The sequence below is a fragment of the Nomascus leucogenys genome, chromosome 10 (assembly GCF_006542625.1).
Source record: "Nomascus leucogenys isolate Asia chromosome 10, Asia_NLE_v1, whole genome shotgun sequence".
In the NCBI taxonomy this organism is placed as follows: domain Eukaryota; kingdom Metazoa; phylum Chordata; class Mammalia; order Primates; family Hylobatidae; genus Nomascus; species Nomascus leucogenys.
The window spans coordinates 9,542,626-9,567,386 of NC_044390.1; the positions used below are offsets into that span (position 1 = coordinate 9,542,626).

At 39.7% G+C, this 24,761-nt stretch overlaps 1 protein-coding gene across 1 annotated transcript in view; it reads left to right on the top strand.

The window, feature by feature from the left end:
- Positions 1-24,761, top strand: part of CCDC38 (coiled-coil domain containing 38) — a 71,567-nt gene that overhangs the window by 17,406 nt on the left and 29,400 nt on the right. Inside the window, exons 3-7 of the mRNA XM_003259685.3 lie at positions 167-267; positions 3,449-3,614; positions 12,421-12,485; positions 22,363-22,526; positions 22,625-22,705. Of these exons, the coding sequence (XP_003259733.2) occupies positions 167-267; positions 3,449-3,614; positions 12,421-12,485; positions 22,363-22,526; positions 22,625-22,705 (577 nt within the window). The remainder of the gene's footprint in view (positions 1-166; positions 268-3,448; positions 3,615-12,420; positions 12,486-22,362; positions 22,527-22,624; positions 22,706-24,761) is intronic.

The window sequence follows — 24,761 nt, forward strand, 5'->3', positions numbered from 1 at the left end:
ATTAAACTCCTTTAAATTTAATTCGGCCAAAGTTTTTCTTTTAACGCTACCTTCTCAGAGACCCCTGCATCCCATTCATTCCACCCTAGCTGGTGGGAGACTTACTATTTTGGTCAGCAGAGGAAGGATGACAGAATTCATTCATTCATTCTTTCTTTTTTAACAGATAAAGTAAAAGATGGCTCAACCGAAGAGGACAGGCCTTATAAGATCTTTTTCAGAGATCTCTTTCTTTTCAAAGAAAATGAAATGGCAGCAAAGAAAACGGTAAAGTTTAATTAAAATCACAACCCCAATTAATGTTAGAATCATATCCACTTATCTATTGCTCTTATGAACTTTGCTGGGCTAAGACATGGAGTCAACTAGACACAGGTGGTGTGTGCCCCACACCATGATGGGGAGACAGTGTGAACACAAACTACAGAAAAACATCCAGCTGACAGTAGGCAGCGCGAAGATCGCCACCTAACGGATGAAGAGAGATACAACACTGCAGTCCAGTAGGACAAGTATGGTACACTGTCCTTCATTGATTCCAACACCCACATTTCCACATTTCCACATTTTGTACATTTCTGAAATTGGTATCTAGCTTACATAGATGGGATGTCATACATCACTGGCCGTGCGTAACACAATAGCACATCTTACAATAAGTGGCATCTCAGAGTGGAGGAAATACAGTAACAGAGGCGTGCCAAGGAAATATAGAGAAAGGGGTGTTCATCTTTGTTGATGAGAAGATGGAAAAAAGGGTGTTAGTGGTGAGGAGATAAAAGGAGGTGGGTCTTCAAGAATCAGATATGGATAAGACAATGTGCCTGCCTCCCTGCCCCGCCCCGCCACGCCCCGCCCCGCCCTGCCCACCTGCCCGCCCGCCTGCCGCCCGCCCACCCATAGTCAGCTGGCTGCAGACTCCCTGCCTCCGGCTCCCGTGATTCTCCTGCCTCGGCCTGCGGGCTGCCTGGGATTGAGGGCGTGCGCCACCACCCCTCCCTGGTTTTTCTCCTTTGGCTGGAGGCGCGGTTTCGCCATGTTGGCCAGGCTCTTGGCCTCCCGAGGTGCTGGGACTGCAGACGGAGTCTCGCTCACTCGGTGCTCGGTGTTGCCCGGGCTGGAGTGCGGTGGCGTGGTCTTGGCTCGCTGCAGCCTCCGCCTCCCAGCCGCCTGCCTTGGCCTCCCAGGGTGCTGGGATTGCAGCCTCTGCCCGGCCACCGCCCCGTCAGGGAGGTGGGGAGCGTCTCTGCCTCGCCGCCCATCGTCTGGGATGTGAGGAGCGCCTCTGCCCGGCCGCCCATCTTCTGGGATGTGAGGAGCGCCTCTGCCCGGCCGCCACCCCGTCTAGGAAGTGAGGAGCGCCTCTGCCCGGCCGCCCCGTCTGGGAAGTGAGGAGCACCTCTGCCCGGCCACCCCGTCTGGGAAGTGAGGAGCACCTCTGCCCGGCCACCCCGTCTGGGAAGAAGTGAGGAGCGTCTCTGCCCGGCCGCCCCGTCTGGGAAGTGAGGAGAGCCTCTGCCCGGCCGCCCCGTCTGGGAAGTGAGGAGGCCTCTGCCCGGCCGCCCCGTCTGGGAAGTGAGGAGTGCCTCTGCCCGGCCGCCCCGTCTGGGAAGTGAGGAGCACCTCTGCCCGGCCACCCCGTCTGGGAAGAAGTGAGGAGCGTCTCTGCCCAGCCGCCCCGTCTGGGAAGTGAGGAAAGCCTCTGCCCGGCCGCCCCGTCTGGGAAGTGAGGAGTGCCTCTGCCCGGCCGCCCCGTCTGGGAAGAAGTGAGGAGCGTCTCTGCCCGGCCGCCCTGTCCGGGAAGTGAGGAGCGCCTCTGCCTGGCCGCCCCGTCTGGGAAGTGAGGAGCGCCTCTGCCCAGCTGCCCCGTCTGGGATGTGGGGAGCGCCTCTGCCCGGCCGCCCCGTCTGGGAGGTCTACCATGGAGGCCAGACGCAATGTGGGGGCTGGACGCGGTGGCTCACGCCTGTAGTCCCAGCAGTCTGGGAGGCCGAGGCGGATTGATCACTTGAGGCTAGGAGTTCGAGACCAGCCTGGCCAACATGGCGAAACATATGAAAAATACAACAGACAAACCAACCAACCAACCCAGCGACAACAAAACAGGTCTACCCTGGAGTCATACTCTAATTTTTTCTATTTTTCTCCGTTTCTGATCCTTTATCCCATTTGCTTTTTCTTCCTCTTCTCTTTCTTCTTTGTCAAATAGAGGATTGAGTTATTATTGATCCATACAAAGTCCCTCTCTCATTTATTTTCTTTAATTCCCACCCCCCATTTCTATTCCCCGTCTTCCCATGTGCAACCTTCCTAATATGTTTGATATGCATCTTTTTGTTTGTATGTATTTTTAGAAAATGTTTATTGTTTTGTGTGCAAAAAAAATTAATAAAAAAATAAAAAAAGACAATGTATATGTGTATGCTGGGGAAGGAAGAAGGGATGCAAGTGGAGGAGGGGGTGTTGTTTTCAAATTATGTGGTATGAAGCTAGATCAATGATAAGGCTAATTTTCCCACTGTACCTTGCAGAGTTAATCTCACCACTGGTGTGATCATCATACCTACATCGCCTGGTTCACATTTCAGTAGATTTACTTTCTTTCTTTCCAGAGGTAAAAGTTGATTACAGGACTTTGTCTACCCTAAATAAGATAAGGAAATTATCTAGAAATGCTCAACAACAGATTCATCTGTATGTGATGGTTCCTCAGCATCTGTTGTATGGTTTTGTGGAACATACTTTAAATTAAATTGAGAGAAGATGAATGAAATCACAAGCCTAATTTTTAAATACCTACTGGGGAGATCCCTTTCAAGTTTCTAATTCCACAGAACCAACCCTTAGAATTTCCTTTTTTTTTTTTTTTTTTTTTTGACAGTCTTAATGTGTCACCCAGGCTGGAGTGCAGTGGTGTGATCTCGGCTCACTGCCGCCTTTACCCCCAGGTTCAAGTGATTCTCATGCCTCAGCCTCCTGAGTAGCTGTGACTGCAGGCACCCATCACCAAGCCCGGCTAATTTTTGTATTTTTAGTAGAGAGGGGTTTCTCCATCTTGGTCAGGCTGGTCTTGAACTCCTGACCTCAGGTGATCTGCCCGCCTTGGACTCCCAAAGCGCCAGGATTACAGACATGAACCACCGCACCCAGCCCAGAATTTCCTAATTTTAACTGCGTTTTGAGCAAGACTAAATTGTGAAAATGAAGCTGAGAGGACATTTTCCAGTCTTGTATTTGTGATGTACATATTTAATAAAAGTTAAATGATCTCAGCTTCATATGAGAAGGAAATTAAAACAACACACATTCCTTCAAAGAGAAGAACCTGGGGTTGCTTTTTTAATGTTAAGATTTTTGTTGCAAATGTTATTTTTATATATGATCACTAATTTTAAGATAACATACTTTGGCATATTAAAAATTCTTTTCAACTTTTTCACTTGGGCAGGAAAAATTTATTAACCATAACATGAAAGTCTACCAGAAAACTACTTTTTCATCCAGAATGAAGAGTCGTTCATACCTGAGCCAACTAGCTTTCTACCCTAAAAGGAGTGGTAGGTCATTTGAAAAGTTTGGGCCAGGTCCTGCTCCGATTCCTGGATTAATAGAAGGTGAGTCTAAATTACTCTTAAAGAACATCATTTTGAATATTTACTATTAATGTCAGGTTTGGGAGCTTTGTTGGAGGGTGATTAAAACAGACAGTATGCTCTCTTATAATGGTAAGGGAGTCTTAGTAAATGGGAATTGAGAGTTAGGAGAAACTCTATGTTAAATAAGAAAACATACTTTTCCAAGATGACTGTTACTCATTTTCATAACCATCCTCCCAGGAGGACAGTTACTGCCAAAAGAATATAGTATTAAAGTTTGCAAAAGTGGATAAAATATAAAGGTAATAGCTCTGGCCATTCATACTCAGTTGTAGATGTCAAACTTAGAAAGTTTCTAAAGATGAAAAAGCCTCGATATCCAAGCCATAGAACTGACGCATCCAGAATGAGGAAGCTAATAAAATTAAATGAGCAAATACCTAATTTGGTTTTAGTGACCTTTGGAGGCAACATATTAAAATACTATAAGATGATAATTACCACTCAACAAAAGAAGGCAATCTGATTATCAAAAATGTCATGGGTGTATCCTACTTGTCAAACCAAGTAGTGCCTATAGATGAGATACAAAGTACTTTGAAGTTAATGAAAATAAAGTAATTAATGCTAGGATGATGGAGTCTAAAATCTTCCCCCAAAATAAATGTTTTCCAAATTTTTAAATTAAAAAGTTTAAAATAAGAAGGGAAAGAAAGAAAGGAGGAAGGAAGGAAGGGAGGGAGGGAGGGAGGGAGGCAGGCAGGCAGGCAGGCAGGCAGGCAGGCAGGCAGGCAGGCAGGCAAGAAGGAAGGGAGAGAAGGGCATACATCATGCTGTGATAACTTAAAAAAAATTTCTCTGGATCCCAAAGCCCATGCACTTTCTCAAACTGTAAAAAAATTTTTCAGAGAACAAGCAAACCACTTAGGGAAGGGCTTTGGATTCAATAATTAATGTAGGAAAAGGAAGCCATGTTAACTTATTCAGAAGAGCTTCCAAGTGCATATATAATTGTATGTAAAAGCAGCAAATGATAGGCAGCAAGGTGATGCCAGGGACTGTACCACAAGTTCTACGGCATATCTACGTTCAATCATGTGCCTCATAGTTCGCCTTCATAGAATGGTAAGCCTTAGGTCATCAAGAGCATTTACAATTACATGTGATATGTTTTAGAAAGAGTTCTACACCAAGGGGCTGGTTTTAAAAACCCAGGACACTCCAGCAGTTCTTAAATAACTCAGAAGTATGGCTTTGCAGATAACCCCATTCGACAGCATTGCTATTTAACACAGAAGTTACCGGTCTCTTGAAAGTAGGTGTCTTGGATGAATTTTGGGTACAAAGGAAAAAAAAAAGTAAATGGCATAGGATCAACTCTTCAAAAGGAAACAGTAAAATTGTTTGGCATTATCCAAGGCAATTTGGGCTCTGTCAGCAATGGAAACCAGGTTGTCAGTTTCTGCCAGTTGCACAGATAAGCAATTTGGACATTTTAACTTAAAATATAGAAGTCACCCTCAGACTGTATTTCCAATCAGGAGCTGATTTGAGTGAAACCCTTACTCCTCAACCTTGCATCCCCTGCCTGAATCCTGATTGAAAACAAACCTCCATGAAAGCAAAATGAGCAAGCAACCACATGCTGGGAGGTTAGGTGACTTTATTTTTTGTGTATGCAGTAAGTGGCAAACTGCTTGGTCCCCATCAAAGAAATCACATGCACAACTAAGTGTCAGAGACAGATCACTTTGCCTACATGAGAGAAGTGCCATTTCCATCTTCGCACAGCTACCAGCCTGACTCTGGTTTTGCTCTCAAAGCACAACACCTGGGATAGTTGCAGGACTCTCTGTTGCAGTATTCTATGTCCTCAGATCTCTCAAACTGGTCTTTACATCCCCAGAGAGTGGTGGAGGTGCCCTCAGGTCTAGGAATGCTAGTGCTTTGGGTAGGGCTTTATTATTCATGGCCTCTTGGTTCAAAGATCTGCCTGATAGCTAGAATAGCCAAAATGGGAAACTCACTTTAACGAGTCTACTTAGAGTTGAAGAATAAAATTCTATCAACTCAGCCAGATAGTACTATGTCAAAGTAGGCTGAAATGGTGAATATGGCTCTAAGATTTAGTAAGTTGACAGCACAGGAATTTTTTTGGATATTGAAGTTTATTTTTAATTTGGCTGACCCATCAGAAGTGATCAAATTAAAGCTACAGTAAGCACTTTCATTCTTTTCTTCTATTAAAAATGTTTGAGTAAATTGAACCTGAATCTAATCAAATAAATATGAGGATTGAAGACCATGTTAGATAGCACCATGAGGATACAATATGTCAGATCCATTATATGGGAAATTCTACAGAGAAATTGACCTCGTTTCTTGAACAAATGAATGGCATGGGAAAAAAAAAGTGTGTGTAGGGTATAGGGTGTGAGGAGTGGGGGTGGCTATTATAGATTAAAAAGAGACTTCAGGATTCTTACCATAAAATATTTAGATTTTAATTTTTAAAATTCCAAAAAGGTATTTTTAAGGCAACTGGGAAGATTTGAATGCAGACTGTGTGTAAAATGACACTAAGCAATAGTTCATTTTGTTAGGGGTGATGGTGGTAGTATGGTTATGATTTAAAACTTTTTATCTGCTAGAGTTACATATTAAAGTATTTATGGGTGAAATGATACAAAGGGTTGAATTTGCTTTGAAATACTCCAGTGACGGAGACATTAAGGAGGGTGGCAATAAATGAGACAAGATTGGTAAAATGTTGATAATGTTGAAGTAGGTGACAGGTATACAGGGGAACATTATATGGCTCTTTACTTTTATGAATGTAAGTGATTCCCGTAATATAAAGTATTTTTGTTTTGTTTTGTTTTGTTTTTGAGATGGAGTCTTGCTCTGTCACCTAGGCTGGAGTGTAGTGGCGCAGTCTTGGCTTACTACAAAATCTGTCTCCAAAGTTTAATCAATTCTCATGCCCCAGCCTCTGAGTAACTGGGACTACAAGCGCATGCCACTATACCTGGCTAATTTTTTGTATTTTTAGTAGAGACGAGGTTTTGCCATGTTGGCCAGGGTGGTCTCGAACTCCTGGCCTCAAGTAATCCACCTGCCTCAGTCTCCCAAAGTGCTGGGATTACAGGCATGGGCCACCACTCCCAGCCTAAAGTTTTAAAATCTATTAAAAAGACAGCTGTGTGATAAATGCTGACTGATTTCATATGTATTTTATTTAATCCTCAACAAAACATTGTTAGATATTTTTGCCTCCTCTTTGCGTCTGATGAAAGTGGCTCACAGAGTCTGTCACTTATTCGAAGTCTCTCAGTGGGTGCAGAATTCAAGCCAAGGCCTGTCTGACTCCAAAGCTTGCTTTTTGTTACCTCCCAATTAACATTTATTAAAGATTATAATAATCATTGTTGCCATTATTAACCTTGAGAAATTAAATAATTACTCATCCCAATTGTATTGTTTAAATAATAGCCAGTAACAATTATTAAGAAGTTACTATGTGTTTTTGTAATATATTGCATCATTTTCCTCTCACAACACCATTACAAAGTAAAGTAGTATATCTACCCGGGCTTACTTATGCTTTGGTAATAAACCACTCCTAAATTTCAGCGGCTTCCAATAACAGAGGTTTAATTATCCTTCACTTTCCAATGTGGGTGCTTTTCACTGGGTCTTCTGCTGAAAGGACAGTTCCTGTCTAGGATGTTGCTGGAGTTATAGCAAAGGGAGAAAGGAGAGAAACAGGTAGTGGTTCTTGAAGCTTCTTCCTGGAGGCAACATAAATCCCATCCGATCCCATTCCCTGGGCTGAATCTGTCAATAGGCAATACTGACATCAACTTGGTGGGGAAAGAGAATCCTCTCACAGAGAGGGGCAGCAAATATTTGGGAACAATAACATAATCTGCCACAGGCAGTATCCTCATTTCACAAATGAGGAGACTGAGGCATGGAGAGAGGGTAATTTACTTATATTCCCACAGCTAGTAAGAGGTGAAGGTCAAATGTGACCCAGGAAGACGTGGGCCTCCTAGGCAGCACAGGCTCACAGGTTACTTGGAAATATTGTTTCCTTTCTATTTCTATTTGCATTTTTTTTGCTTTTATTATTAACTTTTGAGACATGGTCTCACTTTGTCACCCAGGCTGGAATGCAGTGGTGTGATCATGACTCACTACAGGCTCGACCTCCTGGCTCAAGCGATCCTCCCACCTCAGCCTCCCCTCCCAAGTAGCTGGGACTACAGGCACACATGACCACACCTGGCTACTTTTTGTATATTTTTGTAGAGACAAGGCTTCGCCATGTTGTCCAGGTTGGTCTCAAACTCCCGAGCTGAAGCGATCCACCTACCTCAGCCTCCCAAAGCATTGGGATTACAGTCATGAGCCACTGCTGATGGCCCTGCTTTTATTACTCTTTTTAATTGACCCCATAATAATCATACATATTGATGGAGTATGGTGTGATGTTTCAATACATGTATACAATGTGCCATAGTCAAATCGGAGTAATGAGCATATTCATCACCTCAAACATTTATTATTTATTTGTGTTGGGAACATTCAAAATCCATTCTTCTAGCTATTTGAAAATATGTAACAAACTATTGCTAACTGTAGTCACCTTACAGCACTATAGCACACTCGAACTTATTCCTGCTGTCTAGCTGTACTTGTGTGTCTGTTAACCAACCTCTTCCTATCCCCCCACCCCGATCCTTCCCTGCTTCTAGTGACCACTGTTCTACTCTTTACTTCTATGAGGTCAACTTTTTTAGCTTCCACGTAGGGATGAATATTTAAATTCTTAAATTTTAGATTCAGGGGATACATGTGCAGGTTTGTTACGAGTGTATGTTGAATGATGCTGAGCTTTGGGCTTCTATTGATTGCATCACCAAAATAGTGAACATGGTACCCAATAGGAAGTTTTTCAACCCTCGCTCCCCTCCCTCCCTCCCTGCTTTAGGAGGCCTCAGTGTCTATTTTTCCCATCTTTATGTCCATGTGTACTCAGTGTTTAGCTCCCACTTATAAGTGAGAACATGCAGTATTTGCTTTTCTGTTTCTGTGTTAATTCACTTAGGAGAACGACTTCCAGCTCTATCCATGTTGCTGCAAAGGACATTATTTTATTCTTTTTATGGCTGCATAGTATTCCACGGTATACATGCACCACATTTTCTTTAGCCAGTCCACTGTTGATGGGCACCTAGGTTGCGTCTCTGTATTTGCTATGGTTAACATTGCTGTGATGAACATACAAGTGCATGTGTCTTTTCGACAGAACAATTTATTTTTTGAGAGGTAGGTACCCAGTAATGGGATTGCTGAGTTGGATGATAGTTCTATTTTTAGTTCTTTGAAAAACCTCCAAACTGCTTTCCACATGGGGCTGAATTAACAGTGTATTCCCATCAACAGTGTATAAGCATTCCATTTTTCTCTGCAACCTAGTCATCTGTTATTTTTTGACTTTTTAATAATAGCCATTCTGACTGGTGTGAGATGGCATCTCATTGTGATTTTGATTTGCATTTCTCTGATGACTGGCAATGTTGGGCATTCTTTCCAGTTTATCGGATGTCACTTGTATGTCTTCCTTTGCCTACTTTTTAATGTGTTTTTTTTTTCTTGTTAATTTGTTTAAGTTTCTTGTAGATTCTGGATATTAGGCCTTTGTCTTCAACAAAGGTTGCAAATATACATGGCTTGCAAAAATTTTCTCCTGTGCTATAGGTTGTCTGTTTACTCTGTTGATAGTTTCTTTTGCTGCGCAGAAGCTCTTTAGTTAAATTAGGTGTGAATTGCCAATTTTTATTTTTGTTGCATTTGGTTTTGAGAACTTTTCCTAGGCCAATGTCCAGAAGAGTGTGTCCCAGATTTTCTTTTGGGATTTCTTTTTATAGTTGGAGGTCTTACATTTAAGTCTTGAATCCATCTTGAGTTAATTTTTGTATATGGTAAGAGGAAGGGATCTAGTTTCATTCTTCTGCATATGGCTAGCCAGTTTTCCCTGCACCATTTATTGAAAAGGGGATCCTCTCCTCATTGTTTATTTTTGTCAACTTTGTTGACAATCAGTTGGTTGTAGGCACCCAGCTTTATTTCTTGGTTTTCTATTTTGTTCCATTGGTCTATTTTTGTACCAGTACCATGCTGTTTTTGTCACTGTAGCCTTGTAGTACAGTTTGAAATGAGGTAATATGATGAGTCCAGCTTTGTTCTTTTTGCTTAGGATTGCTTTGGCTATTTGGGCTGTATTTTGGCTTCATGTAATTTTTATTTTATTTTTATGAATTATTTATTCATTTAGAGACAGTGTCTTACTCTGTCTCCCAGGCTGAAGTGCAGTGGCATGATCATAGCTCACTGTAACCTTGAACTTCTAAACTCAAGCAATCCTCCTGGCTTAGTCCTGTGAGAGGCTAGGACTATAGGCACGCACAACCATGCTCAGCTAATTTTTTAATTTTTTTGTAAAGACGGGTTTCTTGCTGTGTTGCTCAGTCTGGTCTTGAACTCCTGGCCTCAAGCAATCCTCCCACCTTGGCCTTCGAAGTTTTGGGATTACAGGCATGAGCTACGATGCCCAGCCTGAATTTTAGAATAGTTTTTTTCTAATTCTATGAAAAGTGACATTGGTAGTTTGATAGGAATAGCATTGAATCTGTAAATTGCTTTGGTAAGTGTGGACATTTTTAATGACGTTGATTGTTCCAATCCATGAGCCTGGAATGTTTTTCAATTTGTTTGTGTCATCTATGAATTCTTTCAGCAGTGTTTTGTAATTCTCATTGTAGAGTTCTTACACCTCTTTGGTTACAAATATCCATAGGTATTTTGTGTGTGTGTGTGTGTGTGTGTAATGTAAATGGGATTGCCTTCTTGATTTGGCTCTCAGCTCAAATGTTGTTGATGTATACAAATGCTATTGATTTTTGTACATTGATTTTGTATCCTGAAGCTTTGCTGAAGTTGTTTGTCAGATCTAAGACTCTTTTGGTGGAGTCTTTAGCGTTTTTTAGGTATCGAACCATATCATCAGTGAAGAGAGATAATTTGACTTCCTCTTTTCCTATTTGGATGCTTTTGTTTCTTTCTCTTGCTGGATTTCCCTGGTTAAGACTTCCAGTATTATGTTGACTAGGAATGCTGAGAGTGGAAATCCTTGTCTTATTCCAGTTCTTAGGGGAAATGCTTCTAACTTTTACCTGTTCCGTATGATGCTGGCTGTGAGTTTGTCATAGATGGCTGTTATTATTTTGAGGTATGTTGCTTCGATGCCTAGTTTGTTGAGTGTTTTTATCATAAGCGAATGTTGGATTTTATTGAATGCTTTTTCTGTGTCTATCGAGATGATCCTATGGTTTTTGGGTTTAATTCTGTTTATGTGGTGAATCACATTTATTGATTTGTGTATATTGAACCAACCTTGTATTCTAGGAATAAAGCCCACTTGATCATGGTGAATTAACTTTTTGATGTGTTGTTGGATTCAGTTTGCTAGGTTTTTTTTTTTGAGGATTTTCATGTCTATGTTCATCAAGGATATTGGCCTGTAGTTTTCTTTTTTGTTGTGTCTTTGCCAGATTTTGATATCAGGATGATACCAAATTCATAGGATGAGTTAGGGAGAAATCCCATCTCTTAGACTTTTTGTAATAACTTCAGTAGGATTGGTACTAGCCCTTCTTTGTACCTCTGGTAGGATTTGGCTGTGAATCCATCTGGTCCAGGGCTTTATTTGGTTTGGTAGGTTTTTTTATTACTGATTCAATTTCAGAACTCATTATTAGTCTGTTCAGGGTTACAGTTTCTTCTTGATTCAATCTTGGGAGATTGTGTGTTTCCAGGAATTTATCTATTTCCTCTAGATTTTCCAGTTTGTTTTCATAGAGGTGTTCATAATAGTCTCTGTGGATCTTTTGTATTTCTGTGGGATTGGCTATAATGTTACCTTTGTCATTTCTGAGTGTGCTTATTTGGATCTTCTGTCTTTTTTCTTTGTTAATCTAGCTAGTGGTCTGTCAATCTTGTTTTTCTTTCAAAGAACCAACTTTTTGTTTCATTGATTCTTTGTATGGTTTTATTTTTTTGCCTCAATTTCATTTAGTTCTGCTCTGATTTTAGTTATTTCTTTTCTTCTGCTAGCTATGGTTACATTCTTATCAAGAGATTTTATTTTATGCCACATTCTGTTGGTTTTTATGAAGCAAATATTATTGAAATGTAGCATATGTATAAATTTCCAGAATGAAAAAAGCTTGAAAGGAAACATTTGGTATTTTGTATTGCTAGATGGTAACACTAGTTGTCATCTTTTCCTTTCCTGGCATAAGTTTGGTTTACGAGCCCAAAAAGATTTTGCCTAAGAGCTTTGGTTTTATACGTAGCTTGGCCAAACATTAAGATTTAAAATAGTTCAGTCTTACTTGGTATAGCACAAGCTTAGGTTAGCTGTATGACCTTGGATAAGAATTTTGACAGCTCTACACTTCAGAGCCTCACAGACAGGATGGGGATAGTAGTAAGTACCTTATTCAGGTTGTTGTTAGGATTAAATGATGTGCTTAAAGTGGCTAATGAAGTTTCTGGAATATGATAGACATAAAATAAATTGTAATTACTATTACTAAATTAGTTTGAGTGGCTAGGAAAAGGTTTATTTGAAGATATAGTATTTTTAAAAGATCAGATACATACAGTAGAATAATTTAATTATATGGCTTTTATTTTATACAGCATTTTTAAGGATGATGAACTAAACTTAAGTCTATTTCAACTTTCTTCACAGGTTCAGACACAAAAAGGACCATCCATGGATTTATTAATGACCAGAGAGACAGGTTTCTGCTCGAGGTAGTAAAAATAACTTTTCTCCCCTAGCCAAATGGAAGACTTCTTGCATAGTATTTTCAAATATTTACTTTGACATTTTGCTTGTCTATTACATGTCTCAAATCTATTGGTTGAACAGGTTGGTTTTTTCATGTGTTCATTAATTTGAAAAATACTTACTGAGAATTTACTATGTGCCAAGCAGTAAACAAAGCAAAGACCTGCCTCTCAAAGGATTTACATTCTAATATCCCAGACAAGGTTTTATACTTCCTGGAACCTATCAGAAAAATTATTCTAGAAAATGTCTGGTTCTAGTTTGTCCCTTTTTCTCCAATTATCTCTCCTATGACCAGGATAGCACCTGAGATGTCCTATTTAATGCAGCTTCTCCTGATGCTTTGGCTGAATATGGTGGGAATCCAAGCACTGTGGAAATTCAGACAATTCTAGAATCCCTCCAGCTTGCTTGATACCTATTCATGTCAGAACAGTGTGCCAGGTCCCTTGTGGAGTCTTTTATAAAAAATAATAGAGGCTTTTTTCCCTGCCATCAAAAACTTTAACTAGAAGCCAGGTGTATAACTGAAAACATGATTATTCACTAAGTCTATATGCATATTCATTTGCCATAGATAAAGCAGAGATGCCAAGCACTTAATGGGAAAATAATTACAAAATGAATGAACATTTTTATACCTTTATTGTCAAGTATCTAATAATCTAAAGATGTTAATGTGTCTCAATTAAACTCTTTGATGCTAATGAGTAAATAACAATGTACTTGACCTTTCCTAATTTCACATCACATATTTTGGGGCATAAATTTAGTTAATTAGTACTTCCATACGCTGCCAGCTACAATCAACATAAAATATCTCACTTAAAGTAACTGATAAAGTTACAAATAGAACCTGATGGCTTTGTTTGTTAAAAAGCATTTCCTGGGTATGAGTTTGATCTTTATTATAAAGTCTTACTGACATAACTGATGTCCTAGGTAGTTTAAGGTGGTGCTTGACAGATACACTAGGATTTCAGGACATTTATATTAAATGTACCTCATTTCCTTTCTTTACTATATCCCTCCCTCCCTCAACCAGTTTAATGAAGTGTCCACTTATCAAAAAGACTTGTACAGTCTACCCTCTATATCCACAGGTTCAGAATCTGAGAATTTAACAAACCACAGATGAAAAATATTCAGAAAAAAATGATAAAAAATAATAACAAAATAATATAAATTTTGAAAAAGTATAAAGTATAACAACTATTTATATAGCATTTACATTGGTATTAGGTACTATAATTAATCTAGAGATTATTTAAAGTATATGGGAGAATGTACATGGTTATATGCAAATACTATTCCATTTTACATAAGCGACTTGAGCATCCACAAAGTTTGGTGTCCTTGGGGATCCTGGAGCCAATCTCCTGTTGATGCCAAGGAACAACCATTTGTAATAAAAAATCTGGCCTTGTCCAGAAAGAGTCTGGCCTTTGCTCTTGACTTCCGGGTGGTAATCTATATCATACTTAATAAGGGTGTCTTTCTTTAATATAGAACTGGTCACATCTGACAGTCTTAGGGTGGAGGCTGCCCATCCCAGAAATATTAACAATGGGACTTACAGGTGGGGCTTTGGGTCACACTCAGAGGGTCTGGAGACTGGAGACAGTTCAACCACATGGTCAATCAATTAATCATGCCTGGTTAATGAAGCCCCAGTGAAAACTCTAGACACTGAAGCTCATTTGTGCTTCCCTTGTTGACAATATTCTCTGTGCATTGTCACATGTAGATGCAGGGAGGATAACACCTTCTAGTTCCATGGGGAGGGAACACTGGAAGCTTTGCATTTAGAACTCACTCAGCCTCTGCCTTATGGGTCTCTTCCTTTGGATGGTTTCAATCCGTATTCTTTCCTTTTAATAAACTATACCCATGAGTATAATAGCTTTCAGTGAGTTTATGAGTCCTTCCAGCAAATTATCAAAACTGACGGTATTTGGGGGAACCCCTCAAACTTGCGGTCAGTGTCGGAAGTGAGAGCAGTCTTGGGGACTATGATATGAAATTTTCAATTTGGCTAACTCTGGGTAACTTGTAATAGTTTTCAAAAACTGAAGTGGCTTCATGGCATCTTTTTTTATTTATAGCAGAGTTGGGACATGAAATACCCATTTAAAAATTATTAACATTGACATATTATGAATTTAATATTATAAATCCTTTATGCCAATAAATTTGACAACTTAGATGAAATAGATTCCTTGAAAGATGCAAACTACCAAAGCCTACCCAAGAAGAAAGAAATAAACAGAATAGCTTTATGTCTCTTAAAGAAATTGAACTTACAGGTAAAAAACTTCTCACAAAGAAAAACCCAGATTTATTGGTTAATTCTGCCAAATATTTAAAGAAGAAATAAATTTAATTTTATACACACTGTTCCAAAAAAATGAGTAAGAAGAGGGAATACTTCACAACTCATGCTGTGAAGCCAGCATTATCCTCATATCAAAACTAGATAAAATGATTAGAAGACAAGAAAACTAAAGACGAAGATCTCTCGTGAGCATATATGCAAACATTCTGAACAAAATGTAACAAACCAAGTCCAACAATACATAAAAAGATAATACATTATGACAAATTAGGGTTCAATCTAAGAATACAAAAGTAATTTAACATTTGAAAATAAATCAATGTAATACACATTAACAAATTAAAAATGAAAACCCATATGATTATCCCAATTGATGCAGAAAAACCACTCAACAATATCCAAAATTCATTCTTGATAGAGACTCTCAGTAAAGTAGGAACAGAAGTTCCTCAACTTTATAAAAGGACATCTACTAGAAACTTATCACTGATGTTGCATATCTAATGGTGAAAGACTGAATGCTTTCCCCCTAAGATTAGGAACAAGGCAAGAATTTCCACTGCACCACTTCTTTTTGTCAGTGTTCTGGAGGTCCTAGCTAGTGCAATAAGAAAAGAAAAAGAAATGAAAGACATTTAGATTGGACATGAAGAATTAAAGCTGTCTTTATTTACAGACAACATGATCCTCTCTGCAGAAAATCTGAAGAAATCTATTTTAAAACTACCGTAACCGATGAGTTTAGCAAGGTTGTAGCAAGGTCAATTTACAGAAATCAATTGTATTTTTATAAACTTGTAATGAAGAATTAAGAAATTAAAATTTAAAAAGCAATGCCATGTCCAACAGCATCAAAATATGAAATACTTCTAGATATGTTTGTAAAATGTGTACAATAGATGTACACTGAAAACTACAAGACATTGCAGAGAAAAATTAAAGACCTAAATAAATGGAGAGTGATACCATGTTCATTGATCCAAAGACTCAATATTGCTGAGATGCCAAATCGTTCCAGATTTGTTTATAGATTAAATAATTCATTTACTTCTATAAATACAATCGCAATACAAATCCCAGGAGTCTTTCTTGTAGAAGTTGAAAGGCTGATTCTAAATTTTATATGGAAATGCAAAGGACCTAGTTTCAAGAGCTATGAAGGATCTAAAATGATATCTTACTTGCAAGCTAAGAAGTTAGTCTGCTACAGTTTCATAGTTTCAATAGAAGACACCAGACTCCTGGGTCAGAAATAAAGAATAGTTTCTTATTTATAGCCATTCCACTCCTGGGAATTTATCCAAGAAAAATAAAAGCATATGTGCTCATGGCAACCTTATTTGAAGTAGCCCAATGTAGGAAACAAGCCAAATGTCCATGAACAGGTAAATGGGTAACCAAACTGCTGGGGTATATTAACATAACTGATTACTATTCAGCAATAAAAAGGAATTAGTTATGGATATTCTACCAACATGGATGACTCTTAAAATAGTTGTACTAGGCCAGGCGCGGTGGCTCACGCCTGTAATCCCAGCACTTTTGGAGGCCGAGGCGGGCGAATCACGAGGTCAGGAGATCGAGACCATCCTGGCTAACACAGTGAAACCCCGTCTCTACTAAAAATACAAAAAATTAGCCAGGCAAGGTGGCGGGTGCCTGTAGTCCCAGCTACTCGGGAGGCTGAGGCAGGAGAATGGCGTGAACCCTGGGGGGCGGAGCCTGCAGTGAGCCCAGATCGCGCCACTGCACTCCAGCCTGGGCGACAGTGAGACTCTGTCTCAAAAAAAAAAAAAAAAAAAAAAAAAATAGTTGTACTAAGTTTATAAATCCAGACAGAAAAATAGTTCATACTATAATTTCACTAGATAAAATTCTAGAAAATGCAAACTCGTCTATAGTGACAGAAGACAGGTCAGTAATTGCCTGGGAAAGGAGTTGGGGAGGAGGGAAGAAGGGATGGATTACAAAGGGCTTGAGTAGACTTTTTGACGTGATGAATATGTTCATTATTTTGACTGTGGTGATGATTTCCCAAGTATATACATATGTCAAAACTTAACAGATTGTATACTTTAAAAATGTGGAGTTTATTGGATAGTTATACCTCAATTAGGCTAGAAAAAAATTACGAAAATGATTCTACAATTACTCATCTTTTCTAATTATTATTTTTCCCTCTCTGCTGGATTATTGCCACCAACATACAAACATTCTATTATTTACCCCATCTTTTAAAACAACCCCACCCCAAAAACCCTCTTTAGATATCAATTTGGCTAACTCTGGGTAACTTGTAATAGTTTTCAAAAACTGAAGTGGTTTCATGGCATTTTTTTTTTTTTTTTTTTTTTTTTTCTTTTTTTTTTATTATTATACTTTAGGGTTTTAGGGTACATGTGCACAATGTGCAGGTTTGTTACATATGTATCCATGTGCCATGTTGATTTCCTGCACCCATTAACTCATCATTTAGCATTAGGTGTATCTCCTAATGCTGTCCCTCCCCCCTCCCCCCACCCCACAACAGTCCCCGGAGTGTGATGTTCCCCTTCCTGTGTCCATGAGTTCTCATTGTTCAATTCCCACCTATGAGTGAGAACATGCGGTGTTTGGTTTTTTGTCCTTGCGATAGTTTACTGAGAATGATGTTTTCCAGTTTCATCCATGTCCCTACAAAGGACACGAACTCATCATTTTTTATGGCTGCATAGTATTCCATGGTGTATATGTGCCACATTTTCTTAATCCAGTCTATCGTTGTTGGACATTTGGGTTGGTTCCAACTCTTTGCTATTGTGAATAGTGCCGCAATAAACATACGTGTGCATGTGTCTTTATAGCAGCATGATTTATAGTCCTTTGGGTATATACCCAGTAATGGGATGGCTGGGTCAAATGGTATTTCTAGTTCGAGATCCCTGAGGAATCGCCACACTGACTTCCACAATGGTTGAACTAGTTTACAGTCCCACCAACAGTGTAAAAGTGTTCCTATTTCTCCACATCCTCTCCAGCACCTGTTGTTTCCTGATTTTTAATGATGGCCATTCTAACTGGTGTGAGATGGTATCTCACTGTGGTTTTGATTTGCATTTCTCTGATGGCCAGTGATGATGAGCATTTCTTCATGTGTTTTCTGGCTGCATAAATGTCTTCTTTTGAGAAGTGTCTGTTCATGTCCTCTGCCCACTTTTTGATGGGGTTGTTTGTTTTTTTCTTGTAAATTTGTTTGAGTTCGTTATAGATTCTGGATATTAGCCCTTTGTCAGATGAGTAGGTTGCAAAAATTTTCTCCCATTCTGTAGGTTGCCTGTTCATTCTGATGATAGTTTCTTTTGCTGTGCAGAAGCTCTTTAGTTTAATGAGATCCCATTTGTCGATTTTGGCTTTTGTTGCCATTGCTTTTGGTGTTTTAGACATGAAGTCCTTGCCCACGCCTATGTCCTGAATGGTATTGCCTAGGTTTTCTTGTAGGATTTTAATGGTTTTAGGTCTAACATATAAGTCTTTAATCCATCTTGAATTAATTTTTGTATAAGGTGTAAGGAAGGGATCCAGTTGCAGCTTTCTACATATGGCTAGCCAGTTTTCCCAGCACCATTTATTAAATAGGGAATCCTTTCCCCATTTCTTGTTTTTGTCAGGTTTGTCAAAGATCAGATAGTTGTAGCTATGCGGCATCATTTCTGAGGGCTCTGTTCTGTTCCATTGATCTATGTCTCTGTTGTGGTACCAGTACCATGCTGTTTTGGTTACTGTAGCCTTGTAGTATAGTTTAAAGTCAGGTAGCGTGATGCCTCCAGCTTTGTTCTTTTGGCTTAGGATTGACTTGGCGATGCGGGCTCTTTTTTGGTTCCATATGAACTTTCAAGTAGTTTTTTCCAATTCTGTGAAGAAAGTCATTGGTAGCTTGATGGGGATGGCATTGAATCTATAAATTACCTTGGGCAGTATGGCCATTTTCACGATATTGATTCTTCCTGTCCATGAGCATGGAATGTTCTTCCATTTGTTTGTATCCTCTTTTATTTCATTGAGCAGTGGTTTGTAGTTCTCCTTGAAGAGGTCCTTCACATCCCTTGTAAGTTGGATTCCTAGGTATTTTATTCTCTTTGAAGCAATTGTGAATGGGAGTTCACTCATGATTTGGCTCTCTGTTTGTCTGTTATTGGTGTACAAGAATGCTTGTGATTTTTGTACATTAATTTTGTATCCTGAGACTTCGCTGAAGTTGCTATCAGCTATTTTTAATTTTTTATTTATAGCAGAGTTGGGACCCTCTTTAGATATCACATTACATACCATCTTCTGCCCCAATTTTCTGCTCTCCTTTATAGCAAAATTTTTCAAAAGCATTAGGCTTATTTCCTGCCTCCACTTCTTCTCTCCCTATTCTCTCCTAAATCCACTTCCATCAGGTTTTTATCCTTATCATTCACCAAAACGACTTTTGTCAAAGTTACCAGAGACTTCTCTGTTGCTAAATCAAATTGTCACAGTATTCCTTTTATTTAACACTTGGCCTTTCAGCAGCAATTGGCCCATTCACTCCTTTCTTGAAATGCTTTCTTCTGTTGGTTTCTGGAAGCCACTCTCTCGACTCTTCCACCTTGCTGGCTGCTGCTGCTTCTCAGTTTTATGTGCTTGTTCCTCCTCTTCTCCCTGATCTTCAAGTGTTAGAATGTCCAGGGCCCATTCCTTACCCTTTGCTGTCTACCCTCCTTCAGGCTCATGTCTTTGAATTCCACCTCCATATTAACAACTTCCAAATTTATTTCTCTAGCTTATCTTCTTCCCTGAACTCCAGGCTCACAAATGCAACTGTAATTCTTAACATTTCCCATCAAGATGTTCAATAAGCATTTCAGACTTCATGTTTCCTAAACTCCGCCCCTAATATACTCTTTCCTACCCTTGCAAGTCTATATCTCATACCGTAGTCTCTGTCTCACTAAATAGCAATTCCATTTTTCCACTTGCTTAGACCAAAAATATTGGGGTTATCCTTGACTCCTTTTTACAATCCACATCCAAACAGATCTTCAAAAATATTCTTTTTCAAAATATATCCATAATCAGACTACTCTTCATGACCTCCACAGCTACTATTGCAGTCCAAGCCACCAACATCTCTAGCATGTATTAGTGTTATAACTTCTAAACCTGTGTCTCCTGCTTCTACTGTTGCTCCCCTGCAGTCGGTCTGTTCTCCATACAATGATAGGATCATGCCCTTCCTCTGCCAAAAGCCTCTAGTGACTTGATCTGGTCCCCAGCTCACTCTCTGACCTCACTCCTACCACTCTTTCTCTTGTCCCAAAAGACAACGATCCAAAATGCCATAATCCCAAACATTGAAATCCTGAAAGATCAAAATCTCAAAAATATAGTTCTGGAAAACGTAAACTTAAAAATTTTTTTAAAGACATTTATTTATTTGTTTACATTTTTAAAGGGGGATTTTTTTGAGGACATATAACAACATGACAGACCACCTGTTAAGCCGCTTTGCACAATGAAGTAGGCGATAACAACAACATATGTATTTTTGCCAGTACAAATACTCAGGCATTCTAATGACAATTGCACAGGTGTAACCATTATGAGCAGACTAACTATATGCAGAAAGAAATAGGTCCAAAAGCAAAATGTATAAATGAATATTGTTATGGTTGGTAATTTGTGCACCCAGCTTTACAACTGCAGTCATCAAATAAACTTTATCAATAACACGTTGAAATTTTTTTAGAAGTCTTTGATCACCTCTAATTCCAAATCTGTCATTATGTCAATATATTGTTTGGAGACTCAACTGAAATCTGTTTTCTTCTGAATAAAGACGATAACAAGGTAATAGTTTTGTCTAACATGATGCCACTATCCTATGATTTTGATTTTCAGGATTTTAGACATCAGGGAATGTAGAATTTTGATCTTTCGGGATTTTGACATTTGGGATTATGGCATTCAGTATTGTGTATTAGGGATTATGATTCAAACCCTTTCTCTTGCTCACTCTGCTCCAGCCTTGGTGGCCTCCTTGCTGTTCCTGGGACACACCAATCACTCTCTTGCCTCCAGGCCAATGCACTGGAGGCTCTTCCTTATATTAGGTTGATGCAAAAGCAGTTGTGGTTTTTGCTATTTCAATGGCAAAAACCGCAATTACTTTTGCACCAACCTAATAGGAGGACCATTCCTCCCTCAGAAATCCTTATGATTGGTTTCCTACTTCCTTCCAGTCTCTGTTTAATTCTCACCACATCAGGGAGACTTTCCTTGGCTGTTCTATACATGACAGCAACCCCCTGCCCTTGTCCACAGCACCCCATCCCGCTTTCATCAGCTTCCTTCCTCTTCTAGAATGGACACTCCATACAAGCATTTATGTTTCTTTGGTTCATCACTCTATTTACACCCCTTAAAACAGTCCTGGCACACAGTAGGCACTCAACAAGTACTTGGGGAATAAAGTAATGAATGAAGCATTTTTTGTTTTAAACTTGGAGGGTCTAATTATTGGTGGTTATCTCTTTAAAATCATGTCATTTCCATATTTTAAATTCATTTATATTATGTACGTGGCCTTATTTATGATTTTTTTTTTTCCTGCATGGCATTAAAAACCCAAATAGGTCTGGGTGTGGTAGCTCACGCCTGTAATCCCAGCACTTTGGGAGGCCAAGGCAGGTGGATTGCTTGAGCTCAGGAGTTTGAGACCAGCCTGGCCGACATGGCAAAAACCATCTCTACTAAAAATACAAAAATTAGCCGGGCATGGTGGTGTGCACCTATATAGTCCCAGCTACTTGAGAGGCTGAGGTGGGAAGATTGCTTGAGCCTGGGTGGTTGAGGCTGCCGTGAGCCAAGATCACCCCACTGCGCTCCAGCCTGGGTGACAGAGCGAGACCTTGTCTCAAAAACAAAACAAAACAAAAATCACCACATGGACTCTTATATTCTGTACTACAAAAATAAAAGGAACTAGAAGGCAGATGTCAAAGTTGTGTTTGGGGATCTAAACAGGCCTCTTTGATTACAATTAGACATGGTACCCTTGGGCTGGCTCCCAGGAATGCACCACTGGCATGGCAGAGTTGAAACTGCTTTCTGCCATGGTATTCCTATTGGCAGAGAAGCTGGTAGCTTTTGTGACTGCAAACAGCCCAGTTTCCCAATTCCCAGAAAGTACTGGAGGGTAATACACTGTAGGTAATACCAGATGCACCTGCTCTTTGGAGGAATATGCAGCTATTTTTTATTTGTACGGCACAGCCCTTTTGGAACAACACTGAACCTCTTCACAGAAGTAAGAGAGGGAAATTAGTCTCCCCTCTAATTATCCCCGAAAATAAAACTCCTTCAAGAAATAAAGTCCGTTGCTCCAAGATTTAGGCATACTATTATTTCTAACACAAATGTTCACTTGCTGTGTATAAGACTGTTGAAATTACTAAAAATGTGGAATCATGTTTTTACACCTCTGTCTTCAATGCCCCTAGTATGCTTTGTCAACCAAAAGAAACACAATCAAAAAGTTTGAAAAAGACATAGCAATGAGGGAACGGCAACTAAAAAAAGCAGAGAAAAAGCTCCAAGATGATGCACTGGCCTTTGAAGAGTTCCTTCGAGAAAATGACCAGAGATCTGTAGATGCTCTGAAAATGTTAGTTTTATCACTCTGGCCAAATCCCTCCCACCTCTTTTGTTTGTTTGTTTGTTTGTTCCTAAGAAGCAAATTAACAGATCTTCATTGCTTTTCAGGGCAGCACAGGAAACGATAAACAAACTACAAATGACAGCAGAGCTGAAGAAAGCAAGCATGGAGGTACAAGCAGTGAAAAGGTGAGGGTGGGCACAATCTTCTCGTGGCCAAATTTCCACGACCCATTAAAACCTATTCATGCCAGGTAAGACCTAATAATCCTGATCATCCTTATCAGTTGATGATGTCATAAGTATGAACAAATTTTTAAAAATAAGTAACCTGTCCATCAAGATTTGTTCCTGCCTGGGTATCAGGACAGTATGTGGCTTCTGGCTGGAAAGTCTCTCTAAATTGTAGATACAGAAGCAAAGAAATTAGTTGAAGCAAAACAACTAGGAATAAACAATAAATTATTGTCTAAGTGCCCTTCTTCATTCATTTTTTTCTTTTTATATTTTTAGTTTAGTCTGGTTGCACTTTTGCATTCATTCTGAGACATTTTTTCCCCCACATTTTAACATCTCTGAAATTGGGACTCATTCTACGATCATCTTACAATCATCATGGGCAGTATTTTTTATATTTACGCTTACATAGTGGAAACTAGTATTGCTATTAAAAACTAAGATCTGCTGGGCACACTGCTTGCCTCTCAGCTCCTTTGGAAGCTGAGGCGAGAGGATCGCTTGAGCCCAGGAGTTCAAGTGAAGTCTTAGCAACACAGTGGGACCCCATCTCTAGTAAAAAAAATAAAAATAAAAAACTAAGATCTATAAAGAGAAAAAAGTATTGGAGCAGGAGTTGGGATAAAATTGTACCATCTGCCACTCTTTTTCAAACTTGGATGTTTCCTTCTATGGTCAAGGAAACTCACTTGAACTAATTTTTTTTTGAGAGGGAGTTTTACTTTTGTTGCTCAAGCTGGAGTGCAATGGCATGATCTCGGCTCGCTGAAACCTCCACTTCCTAGGTTCAAGCGATTCTCCTGCCTCTGCCTCTCGAGTAGCTGGGATTACAGGTGCCCACCACCATGCTTGGCTCGTTATTTGTATTTTTGGTAGAAATGGGGTTTCACCATGTTTGCCAGGCTAGTTTCGAATTCCTGACCTCAGATGATCCACCCACCTCAGCCTCCCAAAGTGCTGGGATTACAGGCATGAGCCACCGCGCCCGGCCTAACTAATTTTAAGTAGCTAAAGAAGCTTCCTTCTGTCATCATTTTTGGACAGTAATTTCATGATTTAGAAGACACTGTAATGTTGGTATCAGGTCAAAGCTAAAACTTACTTTTCCTTTTTGAGAACTTGATGCTTACCTCCCCTCTAGAACTCGGTCCTTGGCTTCTTACATCCTTCAGACAAGCTAGTCTGAAATAAAGCAGAGTTGGTTTCTCTGAAACCAACTGCACTAACAGAATGTGCGTTTCACATTTTGGCTACAGCAGGCTCTTCTATTTTAGGAGCCTAAAGCTGAAGCTGCTCCAAGATGGAGAATTTCCTACTCTCTTTCACCCCCTGATGCAATTAGAAGATTCTATCCATTTATAGAATATTGCTAGAGCTAGAGTAGCAGCCTCTATTTTTGTGCAAAGTACTGCATTTATGCACAATAGCCACCGAGTTAAGCCCTCCAAACAGTCTTGCCGAAGAGAACTTTTGATCGTTTATGTTTCACATCATCCTAGAAAGGTGCAGGAGATCATGAAAAACAAGCTTATAGTGGAGCAAGGGCAGCAGGTGCTCTTCTCTCTTTATGGCTCGCGATGGCCTCAGGAGGCCTCCTCTACAGGTAGGGCTGGAAAGGGAAGGGAGCATCTTCTGAAGCTTTTGCTTGGAAACTGTATCTTTCCAGTCAATTGTCACCTCGTGTTCTTTGTAGCATATCTGGGAGGATTTCAATCTAAAACGGAGGCAGCGGTAGAATGAAGGTCTCCCATCAATCTTCCAACTGGTGACACGTGAGGCAGCCATTTACTGACCCTTGAATATCACTCTTGCACCAGGGCTGAAGGAAGGCTCTGACAGATAGAAGTATTACAGCTAAAAACATTGATACAAAGTAATATTGATAAGAGTATTGGCGAGGGTCTGAATAACGAAGGCTCTGAAAGATAAAGGTTTGGAAGCTCCCTTTCAAGTGGGCCTTCTTTTGTTATTTTAACATCCCTCTTTGTCCACTTTGTAACGTGATTAC